The 16,998-nt window shown below is 38.4% G+C and overlaps 1 protein-coding gene across 1 annotated transcript in view; it reads right to left on the bottom strand.

The window, feature by feature from the left end:
- Nucleotides 1–16,998, bottom strand: part of LOC124797925 (protein bicaudal D) — a 115,604-nt gene that overhangs the window by 82,883 nt on the left and 15,723 nt on the right. The window contains exon 7 of the mRNA XM_047261057.1: nucleotides 6,222–6,398. Coding sequence (XP_047117013.1) covers nucleotides 6,222–6,398 — 177 coding nt within the window. The remainder of the gene's footprint in view (nucleotides 1–6,221; nucleotides 6,399–16,998) is intronic.

Consider the following 16,998-nt stretch of genomic DNA (forward strand, 5'->3'; position numbering starts at 1 on the left):
AAGAGGTGACACATTTCCAATGACAATGGTCCAATCCGGATGGTCCCGTATCCACTGCATTCTTAACTGACAATGTCATTGGGTCAACAAGTGAAAATGTAGGTGTGTTCTGCTGCAGAGCTACATGTTCAACAATGTATGATGACTGGTGTGCTCTGAAACACTTGTGCGTGCACCAGCATTGTGCTCTTTCAGCAGAGATTCCATCATCTGTCACCATCTATCCTACTTTACGGAGCAGACAAACCTCTGATCCCCACATTCTCTGAAGAGTCGTGTACGTCGAAACATATGGCGGCTTGTGGTAGTTTCACTGTCCTTCCACCTCTTTCTGTAGAAGCTCACGACAGTAGCACAAGAACATTCGACCAGCTTCACCATTTTTGAGATACTAATTCACAGGCTCTGCGTAATAATACTCTGTTCTTCTCAAATCCACTTATTTCAATGACCTTTGTCAAAGCCACTTATTTCAATGGATTTCCCCATTTACGGCACATATTTTCACAAGAGTGATCCCTGTCAGTGTCTGCTCCACTTACACACATTTGTTGCCGCATCAAATGCCCTAAATTCCATCAGATGGCATTCAATGTCACAGTGGGTAGTAATCATAAGACTTTGGCTAATCAGTGTATTTGTTTGTACTGCAGAAACAGAATTTCATGGAAAATTAATAATAAAAGTTACAACATACAAGGCTCCTTATGGTAATTTTGAATTATTTATGAAACAACTCGATGCACTAGTAAACTTCTTAATTTCCAAACGTAAATAGGTAATGTTAAGTTCAAATTTTAATTTAATTTGTTTTCAAGTACACCTATTCTAGAGTTATATTTGAGTGTCTCACATGTCTCCTAATCTAGCTCCTCTCACACAATTTGTAACAAGTGTTATGTGAACCAGCAACAATGCTACTGAGAACATCATAATAGTAATATGTGAACATGAAAATTTGAAGTACCAATTTTTCATATTAATTACTTAAAAGTACTTTGCCATAAATGTGCACAAAGAAAGAGTCACATGTGTACATAGCCATTACAAGTGATGATAGGAAGTACAAGCTTTCAAATTCATAACTCTGATGTACCCTCTCTATCATGCATTGAAATCTCCAGTATGTGATCATCAAATCTGAAGTGCTGTCTTAGTAATGAATTCTGTAAACAATGTTTTAAATTGGTATTGTTACTTTGCTGACTTTTCTGTAAGAGTAACTTTGTGGTCATTTGCTGCCATTACCAGAAAATACGAAGCAAGTTCCTAATTTTTAATTTTTTCATTTTGAACGACTACAACTTATTCCCTTATTGTACAGGAACAATATTTGTTTTAGGCTATGTCTAGAAGGAGAATGCTAATGGGTTGGAATGAAAAATGCCAAGCTAGGCAGACACCATTTTTGTGTAGAGAAAGTAATAGGAATGTGGATATTCATAAAGATAATGCAACTGTCTCGTTTTGCGGGAAAAGTAGATCTGCCGGCATTAACACTAAATTTATTTTTCAATGCACTTTATCAAGGACACACTTCAAATAATGATTTCAATAACATTCACAGTTACAATGCAGCATTTGCTACGGTCAGTTCTGAGGCCAAAATTTCAGATACAGTGTTAGATGCAGTGCATCACTTTAAGATACTTGATATTTTTATCACAGGCTGGCTCCAAAGATTTCAACATATGGTCACTTGCCATGTCATCCACAGTTACATCTTAATGGTATTGACACTGCTTTTCACTATAGACTGAATGAACAATCAAATCACTCAAGCAATACTGATAACAATGTAATGCATTAAACTGTTACTGAATAAGAACATGCCTATTCTTTTGTGTGTTCTTTCGCTGCAATGAAAGATTCCTGCACAAGAGTGGAAAAGTACATAAAGTTGTATGGTTATTACAGTTAATTAAAATTTAGACCTCTGGTGTTATGATGATGCAGTGCAAACTGATGTGGCTGCTATTTTTACAGCTGACAGTGACCCACCACTCTAAAGAAATATTGTGTGTTTTTTAAAAAACACTGGAACAGCTAAAAACATCTCTGTTTTGGATTTCCTAACAGACACACTGGGTGACATGCTACTTTGTTCCATAATACACCAAACACGTACATTGTGAGACAGCCTAAAAGTAAAGTTACTATGTTGCAATATACATACTATCGCCTTTCAACTTAATTTGATTTCAGCCTTTTAAATCATTCACAAAAGCTATTTTTGCAGTGGATTGTTGGTCTTTATGTATGTATGTATGTATGTATGTATGTATGTATTGAAGGTACAACACTCCATTTCCTAAGACAGAATCAGACAGTTCTAAGGTCAGAAATTTATGAAGAAACTCAAATGATACAGTAAATATTCATCATTTAGTTTTTCTCCACAAAATATGAACCAAAATTACTTGGCTGCAATGTCCAATGTTCAACATTTTGGGAAATGTCCGAGCCATCTGGATACTGTCTGAGCCATCTGGATCCTTCCCTCCACCACCAGCTTTTCTGAACTGTGCAAGTGGGAATTATCCTCACAACACATTCTTGGCCCCATAATTATCCAGGCCTCAACCGATGGTAACATACTGTCCTGCACCCTCCACCCAACAGGTTCCACCCCCTGTCGTATTATCTCCTCCCATTTTCATCTCCCACCCTGCTTATTTGTAATCCTCTGCCAATGCATCCACCTGTCTTTCCCCACTCCTATCCTTTCTTGCTCCTTTCTTCCCTACCCCCGTGCCCCACAACCCCCTGATGCTGTGCCTCTTAGCAGTCTTGTTGCTGCACACTCCACCTGACAGTGTTCATTCCTCTTGCCACCAGTACACTACTCTCCCTCTCCCTTCCTCTTCCCAGCATCTCTCCAGACTGATGATTGCATTCCAAATGATAGTTGCATTCTGGCCCGAATACTGGAGTTGACAGTCATGTGTGCATGAGGGATTGAGGGATCGGTGTGTGTGTGTGTGTGTGTGTGTGTGTGTGTGTGTGTGTGTGTGTGTGTAACAGGTGGCCGGGCTGCTTGTGAAGGCAGCCATGTCATCTACTAGCTCAGCTGTAATCTCATTGCACAGCTTTTTATATTGTTATGACTACCAACTATTTGTCCATCAGGATGAACAGCCACTGCAAAACTGTGGTCAAGAGCAAAGTAAACCTCTTTGTGGCACAAGATGTGGCTGAAGGATTTCAAGGAATTCAGCTACTGAGACAGTGACAGTGCAATAATGAAAACCGCTTCAGACTATCTGTTACTCAGGAGTGTAGCATGTACTGACAAACTTACGGAAACAAACAAAATCATGCCATTCATGAAAGTTACACGAACACTTAAACAGTGCATGCGTCATGTGACTGATAGTGATAATGGATTGACTAGCATACTAAGCATAAAAACACAATAACAGTTACAAACTAAAGAACTATCTCATACACTATAATGAAAGTTGCATCTGTTAACTGCAAGAAACATCACACGGTAAATGTAAACCCCGTTTTCACATGAATATAAAGCAAACTCTGTTTACAGAACTGATAACTGCAATGTAATATGTGAGTAGAAATTTTTGTAAGTGGAAATTACAGAGCGTATACTCAGACAAGAAAAAAATTCCAGTATTTTTCACTGTTAAAAATACACTTTCTCCAGGTAAAAATACAGTTTTTCTGTGTCAAGAGACAATATACTTTCTCTTGGAGCTGTAAACTTATCAATCCTTTGAATGGTAAAGGTTTTATACACTAGCATAGAACTTTCCAACACTTTAGGAAACAAAACACAGCAAAAAATTGTGTTTTAGAAAGATCTTTGATACACAGCAACATGTACACTACATATTTTCTTATTATGAAAGTACAAATATGAATTCCACCAAATACAGCACATCAGTTTCTGAAGCACTGAGGTCAAGATTGCGAAGTGCTTTTCTCAACCACATCACAGCTCACGTCACATGCCAGTCAGTGACAGTAGATATTCAGAGCATAAACACATAGAGTGTAGCTACGAGGAAAGCTGAGCTTTCGTATATAATATTGGTCCCTTTTTTTGTGCACATGTCCCAGTAAACTTTTAAAAGACGACATACATGCCTGTCTTCTGGGCCCAAAATTTTCCTAATTGGCTGGTCCTCAAAATGTTAAGTTTTGAATGAGAGTTGAATGCTCTGTGATTTAAGAAAGTCATCCAGCGTTCTAACACATACCATAAATCATCTTGCATAAAAGGAAATTTACTTTGAAAGTAACACTCCTCAAGTCACCATACACAATATTTTCTCACAGCCTGTTAGAAATAGGGTTGTTTGAGCAGTTGCCTCAGAGTGCAAGAAGGAAGGCATTATTGGTGATGCACAGCGAAGATGATATAGGAGGCCCATGCTTGGTGTTTGTTCTGCTCATACACCCTCCGTAGCATTACTGTTTAGAATTTCATGTGTAGTTGGGCATCACATAACACTGTGCACCATGTTGTTTGGAACATACAGAATTATTATACTTAGGGCAACCGTTTTGTTATATCCTGTCCCAATAATGAATAAAAAATTAGGATTCAGTCCTTGGCACAACATTCCCATTTCAAAACTAGGCTCTACAAATCAAAGTATCCTAATATTTTGTGATGTGGCAACTTTAACAAAGTGGTGTGTGTGTGTGTGTGTGTGTGTGTGTGTGTGTGTGGTTTTTTTTTTTTGCTGTGCACTACTGTTAAGTAGCATTTCCAATCATGTTCACACCCACACAGCTCACCACAAAAAGCTAGTAAGAAGGAATACAAATTTCTTGCAAAAAACTGTTGTTCATATACATGTGAACTAAGGACAACAAGCTTTTCATAATTTTTTTTGAACTGTATAAAAATTGATAAGTTACTTGTGAAACCAGGAAACTACATAATTGTGAGTTTATATTCTACTCCAAGAGTAAATACAAAGCCTTCTGACGAGTTACAATGATAAAACATTGTGTGCTGCCAGTCCATAATTACCTGAAGAGTGGTGTTATGTAAATTTAAGATACAAACAACACAAATTAAGAAATAACGTCAAGCCCAGAGGAGGTAGTAGACAAGTGTTGAAACATGTCTCATGATCCACAAACATTGTGCTTCATGGAAGGCAGATATGTAAAATTCTGCAAAAGCTTTTAAGTGAGGTTTTCCGAAAGCCAATTTTCTTGGAGGACCATTACTGTATTATCTCATGTTCAGTTCTTTATTACGGCATAATGCCATATGTGCCAGAAGATGAAAATGTGTACTTGAAATACTGCGAACAGTTGAAACCAGCTGACAGTATGGAATGAAACACTTCATTTCAAATAAATTGACTGCCTTTGGGGATAACATTAATAAAAGCTTAATTCATTTAGCAAACCAATGCAATTACTGCCAATAACATGGAAATGAAATAAAATCAGGAAACTGAAACTAATAACATATTTTAGTCTTTCATAAATTTGTGAATATGCTTTAATTCATTTGATAGCTTGCAGCCACAGAAATCTGCCTTGTTTTCATTTGATGTGAGAGCTGTAAATGAAGAGAGAACAGCAAAATCACAAAACATAAAAACAGGTCACGTGAAGACTACTCCCCACTACAACTCTGACTGCTTTGCGCATACGTGAGTCTGGCAGCCTGAGCTGGGTACCATCTGGCTGCTTGCAGCTACTGCTCATAAATCCAACAGCCACGTTTCAAGTAAGACGTGGGAGAAAGCGCTGCTCATATGCAACTTAAGCTCTGTGCATGTGCACGAGGCCACTGGCAACTGCTCAAACAAATCTAAATTGAAACAGTTGTGATTCCACTCTCGTCAAAAACACTTTGTTGTTACGAAATATTGCAGTCTTCATCCTAAACCCTTTCACACATTTTGCTGTCAGCAGACAATTGAGTACGGTATTTTTCTCTTGTTTATGTTTCATTGCTGCAGTAATATTCTGCAGTAGCGGGCTAAAGTAACTTCTTACCAGTAAAACAACAAAGATGTCAAAACTAAAACAATGGAAAATACCTGAAATTCTGAAAAATTTCTAGGTTTTTCCCGGTTGTCTCCCAGATAAAAAATTAAAGGGTTTTCCTGGATTTCCTGGTTTTAACAGGGTATATATTCCCTGCTACATTGTGTTCATTTCCAGAATAAAAATACAAAAGTAAATTTTAGCTGAAAGAAAGAGGTTGTGTGTTTCACTAGAAGCCGGACCTGAACATTGATGCCAAATTGATCTTCAGCCTTCTGTCTTAGATGCTGCAATGAATCCACATGTGCTGCAAGTTGTACAAGTCTTGCTACAAAGGCTTTGAGCTCTCCATCTCTCTTCTCAACATGGGCTTGTGAGTCCTTTAGGTTTTGTGTCAGTTGTTGTTTCTCTGTCTCTGCCTAGAAACAGGACATATCTTACGATTAGTGAACAAGTATAGTAAGAACAAAACTACTTACATTCAAAGCAAAATGGATCAACACCCCTCCTCCCTCTCTCTCTCTCTCTCTCTCTCTCTAACACACACACACACACACACACACACACACACACACACACACCAATCTTGAAATCCATTGATCCCATCCAGAAATAGAACCTGCAGCAATCTTGGTGCACTGTAACACAACACTAAAAATCTGTAAACTGTGTTAACAATAAACTACCAATATACGGCTTAATCCTATTCCTGTATATGCCCACTAAATGTAATTAAACAGACCATAAAGAAACCTGTTCCTTTGAAGAATGCTGATACCTCACAAGCCGTACCAAATTAATGCTATTTATCTCCTATTACTAGCTTAAATTTACTTAATTAGACTGGTGTTTTTTAAAGAAAACTTTTACTGACGTACAACCATAAATAGTGAGTCCTATTTACAGTATGTCACTACTTGCCATGCCACTTTTTCTTCAGCAAACATTGCTGCTTGCCATGTAGCTAGCCGAACTTTTCAATCCTCACGTTCAGATACTCAGATACTTTGTAGAAAGAGTAGCTAAGGGGGAAAGTTTTTAATTTTCTTTTGAACTGTTTGAGATTACCAATTTCTTGCATTATACTAAACGGAAGCCTTGTCAGTACTTTTCCATCAGAGTCCAACTCCACCCTTAATTCTGGACAAGAAGGAAAAGTCTATACGAAAATTGTTTTTGAGTCTTGTTGGGACTGTATACACCACAGTTCAGCTGAAACTGACATTTATTATGAGGAATAAAATCCATTACAAAGTAGATGTACTGGGATGTGAATGTAAGAATTCCAAGATCCTTGAAAAGATGTATAGCTATCTACTTTAAACAATATTCCTACTGCTTACTTATACTCAATGAACACTATATGTGCTTTAGATGCACAGCTGCACTAGACAACAAGGAGTTTAGGGCAGCATAATGAGAGTGCTTCTATGGACGTAGTTCACATATGTATTGACTTAATTTTAACTTGTTATCCAACTGGACCCCAAAACTATTTACAGGTTTTGTGTCCAGTAATGTCTAATTGTGATGTTAGCGTGTCATTTCTGTTGTAGCTATTGGGCGGTGTTGGTGATAATTTTGTGAGACTGAGACTCAACGACCTGATGCAAGTCTTTCAATTGGTCGACACATTGGAGACCTGCATATCCCTAACCTAGTCCAGTAATCGACTTCAGTTTAATGTAGGTAGAACAAAATGTTGTTCTCGGTGAATCTTCACATCACTGACAGATGAAAGTTAGGTTAAAGGCAAGCTGAAAAATCTCCGTGGTTCATCCAGTAATTGACTCAATGATCTCTCAGTTTCCAGGCATGCACTTTTTCATTGGATCACCAGGCCTGATGGCCCTTGGATGACCACATACCGTATTAAAGGACATAGGCAAAGAAGGAAGAGGCAGACCATATCCCAGTGAAGAATCAGTAACTGAGAGAAAAATGGAGGCCTGCTGCTCAAAGAATGGCATATTCCAATTGAGACAACGGTGAAAAAAGTGAAAATCAGTCACAGATCAGTAATCAACATTCTGCTTGACATTTTGAACATGGCAAAGGTCACTGCAAGCTGAGTTTCATGACTGCTCATACTCATTCAAAAAGAAGGCTGAACTAAGGCAGCAGTGGAAATGTTGCAGCTGTGTCAAAACAAACCAAATGACTTCTTTAGTTGCATTAACAGCAAACACAGTGGCTGGATACATCACTATGACCCAAGAGAAAGAGGTAACATTAGCATGTGGATTCACCAATACCAAAAAAAAGCTGAAAAATCTGACCACAGTTAAGCAAAGTGATGCTGAGGTCGTAGTGCGGTTCCAACAAATTACAAAAAGGGGAGGTTGTCAAGTCCTGGGTCATTCTGCATAGGATACGCACACATGCTCAAGGTTCCCATTCATCCGAATTGATATGGGTCAGTGTTGATTTTTAACCAAATGTCCCTTTTTGGAGACAGTGAAATGGCCCAAATTTTTGTCTTGTAGTGTCACTTTGTTCTTCTTTCAAAACTAATCACCTATCCTGACAATGCTTTGTTCACCTGAAGTTTTAGATTGATGGCCTTAAGCTTCATTCGCATGAAAAAATTAAATGGTATTGGTTATCAAATTCGATATAATGCAGCATTTCCTTCAGAAAAAAAATGCAAGTGCAAACTAAATGGTAAGGTGCTGCAAATTAATGGATATGGTAAGAATGCTGCAGTGCAAAATTCAGCATTGGGCATGGAGGTGGCACCAACATAGTGACTCACATGAAGTCCAACAAACATACAGCTGTCTCTCAGGTTAACTCTTCTAGGTCAAAAATTAGTAATTACTAGGGACCAAAAAATGTAGCATCTATTTTTGGTAAAATTTGCATTTATTTTTGTCAAAATTCACATGTACCTTTTTGTTTGTCAATGATTAGATGCAGAATTTTAAAGGGTTGTCACACTATGTGAGTGAAGACAAAGAACGCCCTAGTCCTTTGAACTGACTGTTAAAAACAGTGCTGATTTGGAGCTTTTTGACTGGAATGTTTGCCTTCAGAAAAACTTCAACATCTTTTTTTCCGAAATGGTCTTTGTTTTCTTTGTTTGGCTGTTTTTAAGTATTCAACAAATATAATATTGTTCTGTTCAAAATCAGCAGCATTTTCCCACTGGTGAACTGAACCCATCTGTGATTTAAGTTGTTTCTCAGCATTATTTGTCTTTTCCTGCCCATTTGATGATTAAAAAATCTGCAGAATATTAATTTCCACCTTTTGTGGGCACTCACTGCTTTGTGACCCATATCTGACTATGCTATAGACAGAACTGACAAGACATGAAGCACATAAGTAGAGCTGAAAGCAACTCTAATTTGAACTTTGGGGGAAGAATTTTGGGGCAGTCGAGAAACATGACATATTTTGTTTCCCAATCACTACAGCGCACTGTGCAGACCCTATATGGTGGCTGCCGGTAGCGAGCATAAACGAACAGAATTTTGACCACCACTGGGGAGACAAATGGTGCAAGGAAAGATGCCCCCACCTCCTTCTCGCAGGGCCTTAGCCTACACCCGTGTTCTGCAAAACTGTAACTGACACAATGTCACAGGGATCACCGATCTCTCATGGTGCTGCAAGGGTCATAATTGAAATCAGTGATGAGCCAGGAATAGTCACTTCACTCATTTCAGAGTCAGAAATGAAAACAATGAGCAACGCACAATACAAAGCATTGAGGTTGGCAGAATATTGTTAACAATGTAGGTCAGGTGGTATTCAATGCAGGAACTGTTCAAAACATTTGCCACCTAACTTATCATGTTAAAAGTGTCGGCATCACACCAAAAATTGAACTTGAGCTACCAAACAAAACAAACTTGTCTTTGTGACAAAATGTTAGGTGCTAGGTCCCACAGCTGAGTACTACGCAGCATTACACAACTTGTATCTTACTATTAACAGATCATTCAGTCACCCATAATGGGCATGGCACCAGAGAATTGAGCTCATCGATACATCATGGCATTTTTGCACTTTTTATTTTTCCAATAGGTTCTTGTGTACAATTGCTTCCCAAACTGGACTTTGCCAGATGATGTAAAATGCTAGCAACTGAAAATTGGTAACATTTTTGATGTTAATAAGCATAAAATAAAGCTATTTCAAACTATCTCAGATAAAATAGTTCCTCTGAATAAAATCCCCTATGGAATATAATCTACTAATTAATTTTGCATTTTTGCATTCTGAGACAGGATTTGCATCTATTTTGCATTTATCACAAAATGCAAATTTTTCTGCTCCCTACAAATTACCTACCAGTGATGCTAGTTTCAGACAGGGAAAGTGACTTTCGGTGCAAGAAGCCACATTTGCATACCAAACAGTAACACACAATCAGAGTTTCAAGTCCATGAATCTCATCATTGACAATAATTACATCACTGTTCAACAAGAAGCTCTCATGCTCGTAGACAAAAACCAAATCAACTATCAAGAATACGACTGCTTTTTATTATGGAACAAATAATGAAGGAACAGAAAGAAGCAAGTTTATTACAATGATGATAGATTCTTCCACCCGCATGGACTTCAAGCCATTTCCTCTGGTGGATAGGTTCTACTGCACAGATAGAGGCATCAGAGAGTAAGTACTAGAGCTGGTAAAGTTTGATGATGAAAGTGCACAGCACCTGACTTGATATTTCTTGGAAAACATCAATCTTAAGAAAAAGGTAGTAGCAATTATGGAAGACAACACAAATATCAATTATGGAGGAATGAAAAAGAAATGTGAAAACAATGTTCATTTTAAACGGCACGAAAAGAGAAAACATAAGATAATATGAATATGATGCTCTGCTCATACTGTGTATAATACTGTCCAAAGTGGATATATTCATGAATGGTGTGAACCATTTCTTTAACCTCTTCAGCCAATAGAATGAATTGCCCTAAATAAACCCATCAGTTCTTAAAGAATTGTATAGTTTTATAAAATCTGATATCCTGTACATCACAATGAATGAGGAAAACTATCTGATGGGAACTGTTGTGTAAGTACATGGTGGTTATAATTACCTTTTCTCTATTTAACACATAATAACATGGTACCAAGCACACGCCAACCACAGTAGTAAAAAGTTTATATGCCAACTAGCTCTGGAGATGATGAAGAAATTGATGAAATGTATGAGATAAAAGAAATTATTCAGATAATGAAGGGAGACGAAAATTTAATAGTCATGGGTGTCTGGAACTCAATAGTAGGAAAAGGAAGAGAAGGAAACATAGTAGGTGAATATGGAATGGGAGTAAGGCATGAAAGAGGAAGCCGTCTGGTAAAATTCTGCACAGAGCATAAATTAATCATAGCTCACACTTGGTTCTAGAATCAAGAAAGAAGGTTGTATAAATGAAAGAAGCCTGGAGATACTGGAAGGTGTCAGATAGATTATATAATGGTAAGACAGAGATTCAGGAACCAGGTTTTAAATTATAAGAGATTTCCAAGGGCAGATGTGGACTCTGACCACAATCTGTTGGTTATGAACTGTAGATTAAAACTGAAGAAACTGCAAAAAGGTGGGGATTTGAGGAGATGGGACTTTGGGTGAACTGAAAAAACCAGAGGTTGTACAGAGTTTCAGGGAAAGCATTACGGAACGATTGACAAGGGGAAAGAAATACAGTAGAAGAAGAATGGGTAGCTTTGAGGGATGAAATAGTGAAGGAAGCAGAGTATCAAGTAGGTAAAAAGATGAGGGCAAACAGAAATCCTTGGGTAACAGAAAAGATACTGAATTTAATTGTGAAAGGAGAAAATATAAAAATGCAGCAAATGAAGCAGGCAAAAAGGGATACAAACGTCTCAAAAATGAGATTGACAGGATGTGCAAAATAGCTAAGCAGGGATGGCTAGAGGACAAATGTAAGGATGTAGAGGCGCATATCACTAGGGTTAAGATAGATACTGCCTACAGGAAAGTTAGAGAGACCTTTGGAGAAAAGAGAACCACTTGCATGAATATCAAGAGTTTTGATGGAAACCCAGTTCTAAGCAACGAAGGGAAAGCAGAAAGGTGGAAGGAGTATATAGAGGGTCTGTACAAGGGCGATGTTCTTGGAGACAAATTACGGAAATGGAAGAGGATGTAGGTGAAGATGAAATGAGAGATATGGTACTGCGCGAAGAGTTTGACAGAGCACTGAAAGGCCTAAGTCGAAGCAAGGCCCCGCGAGTAGACAACATTCCATTAAAACTACTGACAGCCTTGGGAGAGCCAGGCCTAACAAAAATCTACCATCTAGTGAGCAAGATGTATGAGACGGGTGAAATACTCTCAGACTTCAAGAAGAATATAACAACTCCAATAATCCCAAAGAAAGCAGGTGTTGACAGACGTGAAAATTACCGAACTATCAGTTTGATAATCACAGCTGCAAAATACTAACACGAATTCTTTACAGACGAATGGAAAAACTGGTAGAAGCTGACCTTGGGGAAGATCAGTTTGGATTCCGTAGAAATGTTGGAACACGTGAGGCAATACTGACCCTACGACATATCTTAGAAAATAGATTACGGAAAAGCAAACCTACATTTCTAGCATTTGTAGACAGAGAAAGCTTTTGACAATGATGACTGGAATACTCTCTTTCGTATTCTGAAGGTGGCAGGGGTCAAATACAGGGAGCAAAAGGGTATTTACAATTTGTACAGAAACCAGGTGGCAGTTACAAGAGTCAAGGGGCATGAAAGTGAACAGTGATTGGGAAGGGAGTGAGACAGGGTTGTAGCCTCTCCCCAATGTTATTCAATCTGTATATTGAGCAAGCAGTAAAGGAAACAAAAGAAAAATTTGAAGTAAGAATTAAAATCCATGGAGAAGAAATAAAAACTTTGAGGTTAACCAATGACATTGTAATTCTGTCAGAGACAGCAAAGGACTTGGAAGAGCAGCTGAACCGAATGGACAGTGTCTTGAAAGGAGGATATAAGATGAACATCAACAAAAGAAAAATGAGGATAATGAAATGTAGTCAGATTAAATCGGGTGATGCTGCGGGAATTAGATTAGGAAATGAGACACTTAAAGTAGTAAGCAAGTTTTGCTATTTGGGGAACAAAATAACTGATGATGGTCGAAGTAGAGAGGATATAAAATGTAGACTGGCAGTGGCAAGGAAAGAGTTTCTGAAGAAGACAAATTTGTTAACATCGAGTATAAATTTAAGTGTCAGGAAGTCATTTCTGAAAGTATTTGTATGGAAGTGAAATGTGGACAGTAAATAGTTTGAACAAGAAGAGAATAGAAGCTTTTGAAATGTGTAGTGGGTAGATCACATAATGAGGAGGTATTGAATATAATTGGGGAGAAGAGAAATTTGTGGCACAACTTGACTAGAAGAACAAATCGGTTGGTAGGGCATATTCTGAGGCATCAAGGGATCACCAATTTAGTATTGGAGGGTAAAAATCATAGAGGGAGACCAAGAGATGAATACATTAAACAGATCAGAAGGATGTAGGTCGCAGTATGTACTGGGAGATGGAGAAGCTTGCACAGGATAGAGCAGCATGGAGAGCTGCATCAAACCAGTCTCTGGACTGAAGACCACAACAACAACAACAACAACAACATGGAAATTAATTACCACACGGGGACCAAACTTGGTAGCATATTGTCAAGGATGGGGAAGATAAATAATGCAGAATCAATTCAAATGGAACACTGTTAATGTGCTGCTATGGTACATCATACCAGTACCATTACTGATACAAAATGGGCTCAATATGGCACCCATCAGTGTCTAGAAGAGTCTGAAAGCACAGGAATGCATTCTTCGTAGCAGACTGAAGCATGTCCGTAGGTATGCACGCTATCTCTCTTGATATGTTGCACTTCAGATCAGCATGTGTGTGAATGTTCCCCTAGCAAACCCTGTCCTTCAGGTAGCCCCACAACCAGAAATCACAGGAAGTGAGATCAGGTGATCGAGTCCGCCAAGCATTTGGAAATGATCGGCTGATATAGGAATTGTTTCCAAATTTCTTTCAGAGAAGCAGGTGAACTTCGTGAGTGATGTGCGGTAGGGCCCCATCTTGCATGAAAACTGTCAAGTTCAATGCGTCTCTCTCCTGTAGGGTGGGTATGACATGCTGGCGAAGCATATTGCAGTAATGCTGGTCCTTGAGTGCCAACCTGTTCAAAAAAGAATGGGCCAATGACCAATGTAGCCATGAAGCCACACCTTATGGTGACACACTCACCATACAGAGGAACTTCATGCACACTGACTGAAGGTGAAGATGCCAACACTCGGCAATTCTGTGTGTTCACCTCATCTGTCAGAGGAAAATGAGCTTTGTCTGTCCATAGAATGGTCCAGGGCCAGCCCTTGTCAACTTCAATCCTTGTGAGAAAGTGGAGAGTGAAGTCAACATGTCATTGTGTGTACTGTGGTGCAAACTGCTGTACAATATGGATCTTATACAGATACCATTTGAGAATGGCTTCGAACACACATAGTGGACCGAGGGATGTTCACCTATTATGACACATCACGCGCACTGTCTGACGATCGGGTATTGCACACAGCGTTGTCTGCCATAGCAATAGCGATTTCATGAACCACTTGTGGTGCAACTGATCATCAGCCTCTTCCCGGAGTGACACCCAGCTGATTTGAATTACTTCATCATGATCCGCACGGCAGGTGGAGAAAAAGGACACTTCTGTAATCCTTTCAGCCTGCGATATTCTTGAAGTACAGCTGCAGCATTACTGTTGTTTTGGTAATACCAATAATGACCTGCTCCTTTTGTCCAACAAGTGCACTGCAACTGCTCAGGTGTGTGAGACTACGAATCACGATGAATGATCACAGCACGTGGTGGCCATAGTTGGAACTGGTCAGTGGTGCTGTGATGCATGGAAATCATGCACCCCATACTCTGGACATTAATGCTACCAAGTTTGGTACTTGTCCTGTAATTAGTTTCTGCATTATAACACATTAAATAGGGAAAGTTTAATAATAACCACACAGTATATACTGAGAAGGTAAAGTGCTGGACTGGAATATGAAATGTTAACATCAATGAAAAATTGCAGGCAATTTTCACAATGAGCAGGTGTGCTAAAAACATATTAGAAGTTTGGTTGAATTTTTACTGGCTGCTATAGGTTCTAATACATCTATTGAAAAATTGTTTTCAGTAATTAAAGCATTTTGGACAGATGAATAAGCAGATTCAAGTTAGAAACAGCAATAGCTTTGACAATGATAAAAACCACATTTGTTTGTCTACATTATATGGGCTTCTACGATCTGATCCTTAATGAAAATATACTTCTAGAGGAAACACATACCACTAACAAGCACTACTAAGGACCAGCGAGTCTGTACCATCATTTTCAATGCAGAATGTGAGACATCTGAATTTACATTTACAATCAAATTTTATATGCAATAGTGCTATTAAACTGTATGGCAGACTGTGTGAAACTAAATTAATATTAAGCCTATACTGACAGTAATTCTACTGCTTCCAGTATTTTGCTCCTTTGCACTGGACTTTTGTGCATTATTTTCGAAATGTCCTGTATCTGATCAAAAATAATACTGGAATTTGGTTTAGGAATAAGAAATGAGAGAGGTGAATGACTAATTAGTTTCTGTAAAGAAAATTCATTAGCAGTGGGTAACATCATTTGAACACCACAAAAGGAGATGTTGCACATGGATATCAAATTTGAATAGGGAAAGATACAAGCTGGACTACATCCTGATGTAAAAAAGTTTTAGGAACTGTTTGAATACTGCCAAAGCTTATCCAGGAGCAGATACAAACTCAAACCACAACCTAGTAGTGGGAGAAATACAAGTGAAGTTGAAAAAAAGTCTGGAGAGGTAAAGCAAAAGAAAGACTAAACATAGAAAGACTCAAAGAGGTAGGAAAGGCATGAGATTTGGAAAGCAGATTTATGGAAAAAAGGGGAAGAGGTAGTGTTGCTGAAATTGTTAATGACAAATGGATAAAAATGAGGATAGGACCTATGGACTCTACCAAAGAAGTACTAGGAATTAGAGTATCCCAAAGTACCAGGAAAGAATGGATAACAGGAAACATGTTGAAAAAGATGGAAGAGCGAAGAAAGTGGAAAAAATGTGGAAAAACGTAGAAACTGAAGAAGGCAAAAAGAGGTACAGGAAACTGAATAATGAATTAAGAAGAGAAACTGAAGAAGCAAGGAAAAATGGATGAAACAGAAATGCGATGAAATAGAGAAAATGGAGAAAGAGGGGAAGATGAAATGATGTATAGACTGGCTTAGTGAGATAGTTTTTGAATGTAAAAGAAAGAGGAGTAACATGGAAATAGAAAGAGCAAATGGTACTCTAGCAGAAGAACCACAGGAGGTTTTGAACTGATGGCAAGAATATATTGAATGAAATACAAAGTGAAATTAAAGTTGAAGAGGAGCAATATGTGCAGGAAGATGGAAAGGGATTCACCATCTTGGAAGCAGAAGTAGAAAAGGCATTGGAGGAGATGAAGAATAGGAAGGCATGAGGAATTGATGATTTGCCAGCAGAACTGTTGAAGAGTCTGGGAAACAAGGCAAGAAAAGAAATAGTCTACCTCTGTAATGAGATATATGGCAAAGGGGAATGGCCTGAGGGCTTTCTTGCAACAGTTATGATACCAATAGAGAAAAAGAGAAACATTAAGAAATGTGAAGAGCTTAGGACCATCAGTCTACTTTCTCATGCAGCTAAAGTGTTGCTGAGAGTGCTGAATAGAAGGCTATATGGCAAGCTGGATAGAGGGATTGAGATGAGCAGTTCAGATTTAGAAGAGAAAAAGGAACAAGAGATGCTACTGGCCTGTTAAGAACTATAAGGGAACTATAGGGGAAAGATATATGGAAAAAGGTAGAGAAATCTTTGCTGTTTTTATAAATTTAGAAAAGGCTTCTGACAGTTCAGTGGAACAAGCTGATGGATATTTTGAAGAGGAAAGGAGCAGAC

The sequence above is a fragment of the Schistocerca piceifrons genome, chromosome 5, assembly GCF_021461385.2.
Source record: "Schistocerca piceifrons isolate TAMUIC-IGC-003096 chromosome 5, iqSchPice1.1, whole genome shotgun sequence".
In the NCBI taxonomy this organism is placed as follows: Eukaryota; Metazoa; Arthropoda; class Insecta; order Orthoptera; family Acrididae; genus Schistocerca; species Schistocerca piceifrons.